Genomic DNA, 13,255 nt, shown 5'->3' with positions numbered 1-13,255 from the left:
ACACTACAATAAATACTACAGTATACTACAATCAGCAAAAACACTACATTAATTACTATAGTATATACACTACAGTTTTCTTTTACCACAGTATTTATACTAGAACTTTAAATACTACAGCATACTATAGTAAATACTACAGTATTCACTGTAGTGTTTTTGCAGACTTTAGTCAGTGACTAGTACAGTAAAGTCAGCAAAAACACTACAGTGAATACCATAGTATTTATATGCTATAATATAAATATATGCTATAATATTTTTTTATGTGGATGTGCTTGCACGTGGGTGGGTGTGTGTGCATGTATGTGTGTGTATGTTGTTCCTTTGTGCTTGTGTGTGGTGTGTGTCATGGTTGTGACACATGGCCTCTGGCTCCCTGGAATGCTGTGTCAAATTCCCCGGTGCTGATCCCTGCAAATGAAAGGAAAGCCAGACTAGATTACTCAACCGCGATGGACACCTGTCAGTAGATTAGCAACTGGGCTGGTGTGTGTGTGTGTGTGTGTGTGTGTGTGTGTGTGTGTGTGTGTGTGTGTGTGTGTGTGTGTGTGTGTGTGTGTGTGTGTGTGTGTGTGTGTGTGTGTGTGTGTGTGTGTGTGTGTGTGTGTGTGTGTGTGTGTGCGCACATGTGTTTGGGCGTCTGTGGGTTTGTGTGTGTCTGTGTGTATAGTGGACGTTCAGGGCTAAATTAAGCCTGCTGTCGCTATGTAAATTAAAGAAGAGGAGGAATTAAAGAGCTTGCTAATCACATTGAAGTTGATTGAACGGTTTGCTACTGTAGTGGATTTCATTAAAGCTCTCCTTCACTGTGTTGTCCTTCCATACCTTTGAAGTGATATTGGGGTTAAAGGGATAGTTCAATAAAATGGCAGATTTAGACATTTGTTTTCCCAGTCAAGTGTGATCAAACGCACGCAAACACACAAAAACACCCTTTAGTGGGGTGCAGGGACTAGAAAAGTTGGTATAAAAGAAAGAGAGCCCGCACACTCAAACAACGTGTAAAATAGTAAATAACAGCTACTTCTCAGAGAGTTTTGAATTGTCAAGAGGCGTTAAACAAGGGTGTCCACTGTCACCATATCTATTTGTTATGGCCATCTAAATGCTAGCTATTAAAATCAGATCCAATAACAACATTAGAGGATTAGAAATCCAAGGCTTAAAAACAAAGGTGTCCATGTATGCCGATGACTCAAGTTTTATATTAAGTCCGCAAGCTAGATCCCTGCAATGTCTCATTGAAGATCTAGATAACTTTTCTGTACTTTCTGGACTAAAACCTAATTATGACTTTTACATTACCCTGCAGTTTACCTATAACATGGGCTGATGGTGAAGTAGACATACTTGGTATTCATATCACAAAATATATAAATAAGCTCTCCACAATGAATTTCAATAGAAAACTTGTGAAATAGACAAGATCATGCAATCATGGAAAGGTAAATACCTGTCTATTTATGGAAAAATTGCCCTGATTAAGTCCTTAGTCATATCTCAGTTTACCCACTTGCTTATGGCGCTGCATACTCCTGATGATTTGTTTTTCAAATCATATGAGCAAAAAATATATATCTTTATCTGGGACGTTGAACCAGACAAAACAAAACGTGCCTATCTATATAATGAATATCAATTGGGTGGGTTGAGATTATTAAATATAAAAGCATTAAACCTCTCTCTGAAAGCTTCACTTATTCAAAAGTTTTACTTCAACCCTAAATGGTTCTCAAGTAGATAACTAAGAAAAGCTCATCCATTGTTTAAAAATTGCCTTTTTTGCCTTTGTGCAGATTGCCATGTCTCATTTTCGATTAATTGAGTATCTCTCTTTTTCAAACAAGCATTGCAGTGCTGGCTACAATTTCAATTTCATCCCCCTGAAAAGATAGAACAAATATTACAACAAATATTATGGCTGAACTCAAATGTGCTGGTTGATAAAATACTCAAAGTCAGGGGGCGTGGTTAACAGTGCGCACCTCATCTCTCCTTTCACATCCAACCTGGATCGATATTTGGTTTCAATGCAGACGAGAGCACTGCTGAATCATGCTTCACACAGAAATGAGCTGGCGAAGGGTACCATGAGTGTTAATGCTCTGAGGGAGAAGGCAGGGTATTCTCTTTTAATCAGATAGCAAAACTCCTCCTAGTGACCCGTGAATGCATTGTTTGCAGCATTCGGTCACATGACAGCTCGAAAAGCCTCACTTGACTGTTGCACTAGAATCAATCCAATTCAAGCGCAATGGCCTTTTCCCACCAAGGGCACTCTCTGGTTGAATTTCATCTTTTAGATTTCAATAATTTTCATTTAGATTTTTAAGGTTAACCACATTTCAATGATTTTTAGATACAAAGACAATATATATATATATATATATATTGTCTTTGTATCTTATATATATACAGTTGAAGTTTACATACACCTTAGCCAAATACAGTTTTTCACAATTCCTGACATTTAATCCTCGTAAAAATTCCCTGTCCTAGGTCAGTTAGAATCACCACTTTATTTAAGAATGTGAAATGTCAGAATAATAGTAGAGAGAAGGATTTATTTCAGCTTTTATTTCTCTCATCACATTCCCAGTAGGTCAGAAGTTTACATACACTCAATTAGTATTTGGTAGCATTGCCTTTAAATTGTTTAACTTGGGTCAAACGTTTCAGGTAGCCTTCCACAAGCTTCCCACAATAAGTTGGGTGAATTTTGGCCCATTCCTCCTGACAGAGCTGGTGTAACTGAGTCAGGTTTCTAGGCCTCCTTGCTCACACACGCTTTTTCAGTTCTGCCCACAACAATTTCTATAGGATTGAGGTCAGGGCTTTGTGATGGCCACTCCAATACCTTGACTTTGTTATCCTTAAGCCATTTTGTCACAACTTTGGAAGTATGCTTGGGGTCATTATTCATTTGGAAGACCCATTTGCGACCAAGCTTTAACTTCCTGACTGATGTCTTGAGATGTTGCTTCAATATATCCACATCATTTTCCACCCTCATGATGCCATCTATTTTGTGAAGTGCACCAGTCCCCCCTGCAGCAAAGCACCCCCACAAATATGATGCTGCCACCCCCGTGTTTCACGGTTGGAATGGTGTTCTTCGGTTTGCAAGCATCCCCCTTTTTCCTCCAAACATAACGATGGTCATTATGGCCAAACAGTTCTATTTTGTTTCATCAGACCAGAGGACATTTCTCCAAAATGTACGATCTTTGTCCCCATGTGCAGTTGCAAACCGTAGTTTGGCTTTTTTATGGCGGTTGTGTAGCAGTGGGTTCTTCCTTGTTGAGCGGCCTTTCAGGTTATGCCGATATAGGACTCGTTTTACTGTGGATATAGATACTTTTGTACCTGTTTCCTCCAGCATCTTCACAAGGTCCTTTGCTGTTGTTCTGGGATTGATTTGCACTTTTCTCACCAAAGTACGTTCATCTCTAGGAGACAGAACACGTCTCCTTCCTGAGCGGTATGACGGTTGCGTGGTCCCAAGGTGTTTATACTTGCGTACTATTGTTTGTACAGATGAACGTGGTACCTTCAGGCGTTTGGAAATTGCTCCCAAGGATGAACCAGACTTGTGGAGGTCTCCAATTATTTTCTGAGGTCTTGGCTGATTTCTTTAGATTTTCCCATGATGTCAAGCAAAGAGGCACTGAGTTTGGTCTTGAAATACATCCACAGGTACACCTCCAATTGACTCAAATGATGTCAATTAGCCTATCAGAAGCTTCTAAATTCATGACATCATTTTCTGGAATTTTCCAAGCTGTTTAAAGGCACAGTCAATTTAGTGTATGTAAACTTTTGACCCACTGGAATTGTGATGCAGTGAATTATAAGTGAAATAATCTGTAAACAATGTTTGGAAAGATTACTTGTGTCATGCACAAAGTAGATGTCCTAACAGACTTGCCAAAACTGTAGTTTTATAACAAGAAATGTGTGGAGTGGTTGAAAAATGAGTCTCCAACCTAAGTGTATGTAAACTTCCGACTGTATTTATGGGAAAGATGTTTGAAAAGGGTATTTTGGTCTTAAATTATATTGTAAATTGGAATGGTAGAGGTATGTCTTTCATGAAGTTATCAGAATTGTACAGGAAGGTCTGCTCAATCCAAGAGTACAACCAATTGATTACAGCATTACCCCAAAAATGGAGGAGGCAGGGTACTGGTCTGTCTGCCCAATATAAAGGATCAAATCTGCCTGAGGAATAAAAATCTCATAAATAGTTTCATTTGAAGACCAGGTTGTTGACAACTGTGCCATACAAATTGCAAAATAGTTGGGAAGAGATTTTGATGTACCAATTTCATGGTACGGGGAATATGAGATATATAAAATAACACAAGATTCAAGACTTCGTGCTTTTCAGCTAAAATTATTATATAGAATTCTTGCCACCAACAAAATGTTGAATATTTGGGGCATAAAATCATCTAAGCTCTGCAGATTTTGTTGTGAGGATACAGAATCAATAGACCATTTATTTTGGTATTGCCCTCCGGTAGCCTGTTTCTGGTCTCAGGTACAGGAATGGCTGAAAATGCATAGCATTGATCTAAAATTGACCCTAGAAATAGTACTGTTAGGAGATCTGGAGAGACCAGGTCAGTCAATTACTAATATACTAATACTCTTAGTGAAAGTATTTATCTTCAACTTGCAATCTGTGGATTCTATTCGATAGATTGAAATTGTACGTTAAACATCACAGCATAGTTGAAAGATATATGTTGCGTAGAATTTCCGAAGAGGTTGGCCAGCAGAGATGGGTGGAATGAGCTTAGGGAAGCTGAGGGTTGGGATGTGGAATTGGAGACAAGTGGGAGTGGAGTTGCTGGGCGGGAGATGGAATGATGGTCAAAGATAAAAGTCAAAAGTAAAGTCAAAATAAAACATAATAAAAATTAAGTTTGAATGACACTGAGGGTCAGTGTTTTTACAGCGAATGCCGGTTTGGCTGAGGCTGATGCCGTGCAGGTGTTTGTACACATGCATATGCACACACTCTCATTCAAATACACGCATACAAGAACACACACATACGTGTAATAGTGCCAGACATGCACACAAACATATACAGTTGGCATTGCTGTTATGATTTTAGTTGTCCTTGATGTCATTGTTTTTTTTGTTCTTGCATTTATGTTTGCCGTTTTCTTTTGTCTTTTTCATTTTTCTCTTTAGTTCATTTTCTTGGTTGTTGGTGAATTGGGGGGTTCTTGGGGGTGGGGAATGGAATTAATTGTATTAAAAAATATATATATATTCTTGGGGGGTTACTGTGGGATGGATCTCGGAAGTATGAGGGACAGCTATTAGGGAACTGTCGGAGGATCTTGGAGGGTTTGGGTCCCCGTTCTTTTGGCCTGGTGGGAGATCTTCCGACGTGCCCTTGAGCAGAGCGTTGACCCTGGATGCTTCTGTGTGTCGCTCTGAATGAGTCTGTTGGATGACTGGTGTGGTGTAGTTGTTGAGCGGCTTCACTGCAAGTATATTGTATGTTTTGGATATTCAATCAAATATTTGTACAAAATTACAACCATTTTTTTTTTTAACTACTTTTGGATCCTGCAAGGATCTTTGTCAGGTCAGGATCTAAATTACTGTTTGTTTATTAATAAAAGGTACCTGGTAGAGCTTATGAGTGGGCAACATTTGTTTCCTTACCTTGAAAGCAGTCTATGAACAAGGAGTGACTGCAATCTACACTTTGGTTTTTGTTAAACTAACCACTGTGGATTGCAGTCACTCCTGCTTTTCAAGTTAGGCAACACAAATGTAAATATAGCATTTTGCTGATCTATCCCTTTAACTGCACTGCTAAGGGGAGAGTAGCTCTTGTACTATTGCACTTAATAATAACAATGGCACACGGTGATATTAGGTCTTGTGGTTTTGTGGGTGTTGATGGTAGCAAATGGCTTAGCATTAGCTTTTTTGTTTCCTTATTGGTTTTGGTTTTCAACCTTGCCAAAAAAGGCACTGTCCTATCTAATGTTATGCAATTATAAGCTCCTTAACGCTATTGTCAATGATGTTGCAATGAAGTCAATGTACTGTTTTAGTTGCTGATAAGATGCCGGAAATTGAAGAGGTGTAGAGAGCACATTGACATACGGAGAGGGGCTGGGTTATCATTCTACAGCTGGAATCAAACGCGCACGCACACGCACGCACACACACACGCGCTCATCCACTCCATTCAGATAAGACACCAACATTTGTATTGACACGTTTGCCGTGTGAAAAACGACCGACTTCAAATGAGAGATCCATTCAAACAAGCCTTTTTATAAACAGATCACAGCCGTCTAGCACATTGCATTTGACCTTCTTGAACTTCTCCAGCCTCTGTGGCTCTGTTTAATTCAATTGCCATACCAAACAATGCAATTTATGTCGTGCAATTGAAGTCGCCGGAGACATAAACAAGATTTTGGCCCAATTGGCTTTTTCCTTGCCCTGCTGACGTCAGGATTTCCCACCATGGCTTCGCTATACGAGCTTTGTCCTCTCAATATTGCTTTTTTGACTTCCTTGTGTCATATGGAAATGAATAGCAGTAGATGTGATGCTCAGGTTGATAATGAACAATATGAAAAGCAACGATGCCTGTAGTACCCTATTGTTATCTTGTTACACATTCATTGGACATGTGAGACAAACAATGTTACGCTTTCCTTTTGGCACGGACCGCAATCATAACCAGAATCATAATTGCTTGCTGTTTCCCTGACTCTTTGTTTCTTTTTCTCTCTCTCAAGTCAGGAATGACAAGCATTAACCTCTTCAAACCAATCCACACACATCACCACAAGAGGCCAGACAGACAGACAGACAGACAGACAGACAGACAGAGACAGACAGAGACAGACAGACACAGACAGACAGACAGACACAGACAGACAGACACAGACAGACAGACACAGACAGACAGACACAGACAGACAGACAGACAGACAGACAGACAGACAGACAGACAGACAGACAGAGAGAGATGTGTATGGCCTTCTCTGAAACTCTTGGAAAGCCCTGGTGTCGTGACCAGGGGTCAGTCATACATGTTAGGTCCACGTGTGTTTGTCTATTCACAGCTTCATGGTTTGCCAATACATATTTAGTGTCCAACTAAAATAAGACAAATCCAAATAAAAACACCAGTGCAGTGGTGAATCCTGGGTAAAATGGCCTATAAAAAGATACTCTTGTTCTATCTCTAAATTGACTACCATTATTTGTAAATAACCTCTCAAGCACTTTTCGTGCCTGAAATCATATGGTTTGCAAATTATATATATATTTTTTAAAGTTACATGATCTGGCTGCCATTGGCATTGACTAATTGCTACAATATCGCTACACCCAAATTAAAGCATACTGTAGCCGTTATGTTTACGACTTAGAGGTTGTCATTTATTCACCAGCAAGCAGTGTTATTTCAATATAGAGCTTTACATTACCGAGATATGAAGAAATCTCTCGCCAAACAGAGTCAACACAAAGCCTGTGTTTGTTTCGAGGTTTGGAAGTTCATCTTTAGTGGTCTGGTGTTCCGCTGTGTTTCGATAGAGGGAGTTGGCTAGCTCTAGTACAGTGCCATGCTCCATTCCACCATACCCTGTCATTTAGACGATTGTGGGATGGCTAAGGTACAAAGTAACCATTAGAATGTGAATGTACGGGAGGGGACACCTCAGTTGGATAGTATGCACGTTGCGCTGGGAACAATAGGCTGCTGTGTAGTCCTGGCCCTGTATAGGCTGGTTAGTATACTGTACATATATTAAAGTCAGCCTTCTGGGAAAGTTCCACAACTTGTTTCCTTTAGTATTAGTATTTCAGTGCCCGAAGACTTGAGTCACACGAAATCACACCTGTGCCAGTTTAAAGGCGTCAGTCAATCTACTTGTAAGTTTGATTTTATTTTCGCCGTTGTTTCTTCACTCGAGTATTGCCAATCTCTGTTTTTGCCTCGTAATTGTTTTGAAGCGCAAAACTGGGTTGTTGGCAATTAGCTACGTTTCGAAATAGCCCTCATTTCAAGCTATTGAGCTTTTGGCTCCGTCGCTGAGGTACAAGAATAGACCCATCGAGCCTGCCTTGAGGTCAGAGCTGACAGCTACCTGTTAGTTGCCATATCAACCCACCTTCAATCATCCCCAAACCTGCTGTCAACCCCTCAGGTGGAGAGGCTGGCCCACAGCCAATCATGAGCATGGGTGGGTCTAACAGGAGAGTGAGAGCCACAGACACGAGAGAGAGTGAGAGAAATACAGTGAAAAGCACAGAGTTGAGATTGTAGGAGGGATTCAGAGAAACAGATCAGCCAGAGAGGGAGAGAGAGAGAGTCTGCAGGGATTCATACAGAGAGAGAGACTGAGAGAGTGAAAAGGAGAGGCAGAGTGGGTGTGTGTGCTAACGAGCCAAGGTCTTTTCAGAGCTAAACATAGCGAGGTTGGCAGCAGTGTCAGTGTACAGTAGATGTGACTCGTATTTGCCAGCGCTGTTTGAGGCCAGCAACTCTTCTCGCTATGCATATTCTACACTCGCACTGCGTCATAAGGTCAGAAATTGTCTTCTATTTTGGACTGTCAACTTTTGTTTAGCAGATGAATTGTCTCGTGTTGGTGTTGTTGGGGGTCTGCTGTGTCGTTGTAGTTTTGGGCACAGGAATGATGGTACATAGTTTATAGGTCATGTTGCTTGCTTTACTTCTTGAGTAAAGAAAGCAAGACTTGAAGGGTTCTTTAAAGGTTCCTACAAGGCACTTGGCCCCCTAATGGTAAAAATGTGTAGCCTCACCATTTAAATGTGAAATCATTTGTTTGTTTTGTAAAAGATCCGTGCACAATATTTTTCTCCTTCTTTTTCACTCTCTCTCGCCTCAGCAGAAGACTTGAGCTGTGAAACTCTGAAGGGCATTTTTTTTGTGATATAACACAACAGAAAGCGTTAAGAGAGGACTGGACGCTAGGCTTCGGCTAGTTACTTCTGTGGGGTCCGCTAAAGTGATAAGCTCCTCAGTCTCTGTCTGCTTGACTGTGATGATGGAGGTTGTGTATTTCTGAATTGATTACCTGAGGTGTGATGTTGTTAATGGAGGCTTGGAAGGCGGCAGTGGCATCCCTAGAGTAAGTCCATTGACTTTTTTTTAACCTTTATTTCACTAGGCAAGTCAGTTAAGAACAAATTCTTATTTTTAATGATGGCCTAGGGACAGTGGGTTAACTGCCTTGTTCAGCGGCAGAACGACAGATTTTTACCTTGTCAGCTCAGGGATTTGGTCTTGCAACCTTTCGGTTATTAGTCCAACGCTCTAACCACTAGGCTACCTGCCGCCCCGTTAGGTTAGCCCTCAGGAGCTGTGGGGGGGGGGTCCCTTCCCTAGGGAGTGGGATGAGTTTTATTTGGGGGGTTGGTGGGCGATGGGGGTCGTGAGTAGGTGCGTGTGTGCGTAGCAGATGTGATGACCCTGGTTGGGAAAACAGGGACGGAACTCTTTCTGTCTCTGTGTGTGTATGTATCAGGATACTAAGTGGTGTTGTTCCCTATGTGTGTGTGTGTGTGTGTGTGTGTGTGTGTGTGTGTGTGTGTGTGTGTGTGTGTGTGTGTGTGTGTGTGTGTGTGTGTGTGTGTGTGTGTGTGTGTGTGTGTGTGTGTGTGTGTGTGTGTGTGTGTGTGTGTGTGTGCTATGCATGCTTGTGTATTCGTGCGACACAGGCAGCATCAGAAGGCCTACAGGGTGGGAGGCTGTACTGTCATTGGGTTGACAAATTGATGGCTATCACCCCGGGCAACGGTATATCTGATGGCTTTTGATGAGGAAGCCAGAGCTGGGAGTGACATTTACCGTTGGCTATCACCCAATGACAACGCTATACTTGCTGCATTGTTGTTACAGCTGAACATGTTCTATCGGTTCCTCCCATAATGGCATTCGATGAGGATAAGGGAGTGGGTTTATACCGATGATTGATATATCCATACTAGATGACTGATAGGGGGCGCCTTGTTGAAGCCACCATGCCACCATCTTGGTACTCCCCCACCATTGTAAAAAGTATTTTGTAAGCTATAGAAATGCCTTTATTAATGTCTACATACAGTGGGGCAAAAAAGTATTTAGTCAGCCACCAATTGTGCAAGTTTTCCCACTTAAAAAGATGAGAGAGGCCTGTAATTTTCATCATAGGTACACTTCAACTATGACAGACAAAATTAGGGGGAAAATTTGGTATTTGGTCAATAACAAAAGTTTATCTCAATACTTTGTTATATACCCTTTGTTGGCAATGACAGAGGTCAAACGTTTTCTGTAAGTTTTCACAAGGTTTTCACACACTGTTGCTTGTGTTTTGGCCCATTCCTCCATGCAGATCTACTCTAGAGCAGTGATGTTTTGGGGCTGTTGCTGGGCAGCATGGACTTTCAACTCCCTCCAAAGATTTTCTATGGGGTTGAGATCTGGAGACTGGCTAGGCCACTCCAGGACCTTGAAATGCTTCCTACGAAGCCACTCCTTCGTTGCCCGGGCGGTGTGTTTGGGATCATTGTCATGCTGAAAGACCCAGCCACGTTTCATCTTCAATGCCCTTGCTGATGGAAGGAGGTTTTCACTCAAAATCTCACGATACATGGCCCCATTCATTCTTTCCTTTACATGGATCAGTCGTCCTGGTCCCTTTGCAGAAAAACAGCCCCAAAGCATGATGTTTCCACCCCCATGCTTCACAGTAGGTATGGTGTTCTTTGGATGCAACTCAGCATTCTTTGTCCTCCAAACACGACGAGTTAAGTTTTTACCAAAAAGTTATTTTGGTTTCATCTGACCATATGACATTCTCCCAATCTTCTTCTGGATCATCCAAATGCTCTCTAGCAAACTTCAGACGGGCCTGGACATGTACTGGCTTAAGCAGGGGACACATCTGGCACTGCAGGATTTGAGTCCCTGGCGGCGTAGTGTGTTACTGATAGTAGGCTTTGTTACTTTGGTCCCAGCTCTCTGCAGGTCATTCACTAGGTCCCCCCGTGTGGTTCTGGGATTTTTGCTCACCGTTCTTGTGATCATTTTGACCCCACGGGGTGAGATCTTGCGTGGAGCCCCAGATCGAGGGAGATTATCAGTGGTCTTCTATGTCTTCCATTTCCTAATAATTGCTCCCACAGTTGATTTCTTCAAACCAAGCTGCTTACCTATTGCAGATTCAGTCTTCCCAGCCTGGTGCAGGTCTACAATTTTGTTTCTGGTGTCCTTTGACAGGTCTTTGGTCTTGGTCATAGTGGAGTTTGGAGTGTGACTGTTTGAGGTTGTGGACAGGTGTCTTTGATATTGATAACAAGTTCAAACAGGTGCCATTAATACAGGTAACGAGTGGAGGACAGAGGAGCCTCTTAAAGAAGAAGTTACAGGTCTGTGAGAGCCAGAAATCTTGCTTGTTTGTAGGTGACCAAATACTTATTTTCCACAATAATTTGCAAATAAATTCATAAAAAATCCTACAATGTGATTTTCTGGATTTTTTCCCCTCATTTTGTCTGTCATAGTTTTTGCCCCACTGTACGTTTCTAACAGGTTTATTCTAGTACAGACACGTTCATGCATACTTTGAAATTGTATTATGTCAGTTAAACATATGAATAAAAACAATGCAGAGTTTTTTTTTAAAGTAAGACGAATTTGCTAAATAAACTAAAGGTAAAATAGTAACACAATAAAACAACAATACCGAGGCTATATACAAGGGGTCAATGTGCAGGGGTACAGGTTACATGTAGGTAGGGATAAAGATACTGTGCATAGATAATAAACAGAGAGTAGCAGCAGCGCATGCGAAGAGTGTGAAGGAATGTCAATATGCATGTGTGTGTGTGTTGGAGTCTCAGTGTAGTATGTGTGAGTGTGGGGTTGGAGTCCAGTGAGTGTACATCGAGACTGTGCAAGAGAGTCAGTGCAAAACATTTGAATAGATAAGAATAAAATAAGGGGGGGCGGGTGGGTCAATGTAAATAGTCCGGGTAGCCATTTGATTAACAGTTAAGCAGTTTAATGGCTTGGGGGTAGAAGCTGTTAAGGAGCCTTTTGGTACCAGACTTGGCGCTCCGGTACCACTTGCCGTGTGGTAGCAGAAAGAACAGTCTATGACTTGGGTGGATGGGAGTTTGACAATTTTTAGGGCGTTTCTCTGACAACGCCTGGTATCGAGGTCCTGGAAAGCAGGAAGCTCGGCCCCAGTGATGCACTGGGCTGTACCCACTACCCTCTGTAGCGTCTTGTGGTCGGATGCCGAGCAGTTGCCATACCAGGCCGTGAGGCAACCGGACAGGATGCTCTCAATGGTACAGCTGTATAACTTTTTGAGGATCTGAGGTCCCATGCCAAATCTTTTCAGCCTCCTGAGCGGGAATAGTCATTGTCGAGCCCTCTTCACGACTGTCTTGGTGTGTTTGGACCATGATAGTTCGTTGGTGATGTGGACTCCAAGGAACTTGAAGCTCTCGACCTGCTCCACTACAACCCTGATGATGTGAATGGTTGCGTACTCGACCCTCCTTTTCCTGTAGTCCACGATCAGCTCCTTTGTCTTAATCATGTTGAGGGAGAGGTTGTTGTCCTGGCACCACACTGCCAAGTCTCTGACTTCCTCCCTATAGGCGGTCTCATCGTTGTCGGTGATCAGGCCTACCACCATTGTGCGTGGCTACGCAGTCGTGGGTGAACGGGGAGTACAGGAGGGGACTAAGTATGCACCCGTAAGGGGCCCCCGTGTTGAGGGTCAGCGTGGCGGATGTGTTGTTGCCTACCCTCACCAGCTGGGGCGGCCCGTCAGGAAGTCCAGGATTCAGTTGCAGAGGTAGGTGTTCATTCCCAAGGTCTTTAGCTTAGTGATGAGCTTGGAGGGCACTATGGTGTTGAACGCTGAGCTGTAGTCAATGAACAAATCAAATCAAAGTTTATTTGTCACGTACGCCGAATACAACAGGTGTAGGTAGACCTTACAGTGAAATGCTTACTTACAGGCTCTAACCAATAGTGCAAAAACGGTATTAGGTGAACAATAGGTAAGTAAAGAAATAAAACAACAGTAAAAAGACAGGCTATATACAGTAGCGAGGCTATAAATGTAGCGAGGCTACATACAGACACCGGTTAGTCAGGCTGATTGAGGTAGTATGTACATGTAGAAATGGTTACAGTGACTATGCATATATGATGAACAGAGTAGCAGTA

The 13,255-nt window shown here is 42.1% G+C and overlaps 1 protein-coding gene across 3 annotated transcripts in view; it reads left to right on the top strand.

The window, feature by feature from the left end:
• Positions 1-13,255, top strand: part of LOC129829223 (thyroid hormone receptor alpha-like) — a 192,632-nt gene that overhangs the window by 141,283 nt on the left and 38,094 nt on the right. Inside the window, exon 1 of one of the 3 annotated variants that reach the window (XM_055890885.1) lies at positions 7,541-8,587. The exons of the other annotated variants lie outside the window; for them this stretch is intronic. Coding sequence (XP_055746860.1) covers positions 8,556-8,587 — 32 coding nt within the window. The 5' untranslated portion in view covers positions 7,541-8,555. Of the gene's footprint in view, positions 1-7,540; positions 8,588-13,255 lie in introns of those variants that run through there. 3 annotated transcript variants of the gene reach the window in all.

Source organism: Salvelinus fontinalis, chromosome 30 (assembly GCF_029448725.1).
Source record: "Salvelinus fontinalis isolate EN_2023a chromosome 30, ASM2944872v1, whole genome shotgun sequence".
NCBI classification, from domain to species: Eukaryota; Metazoa; Chordata; class Actinopteri; order Salmoniformes; family Salmonidae; genus Salvelinus; species Salvelinus fontinalis.
This window is presented reverse-complemented; position numbering and strand designations above follow the sequence as displayed.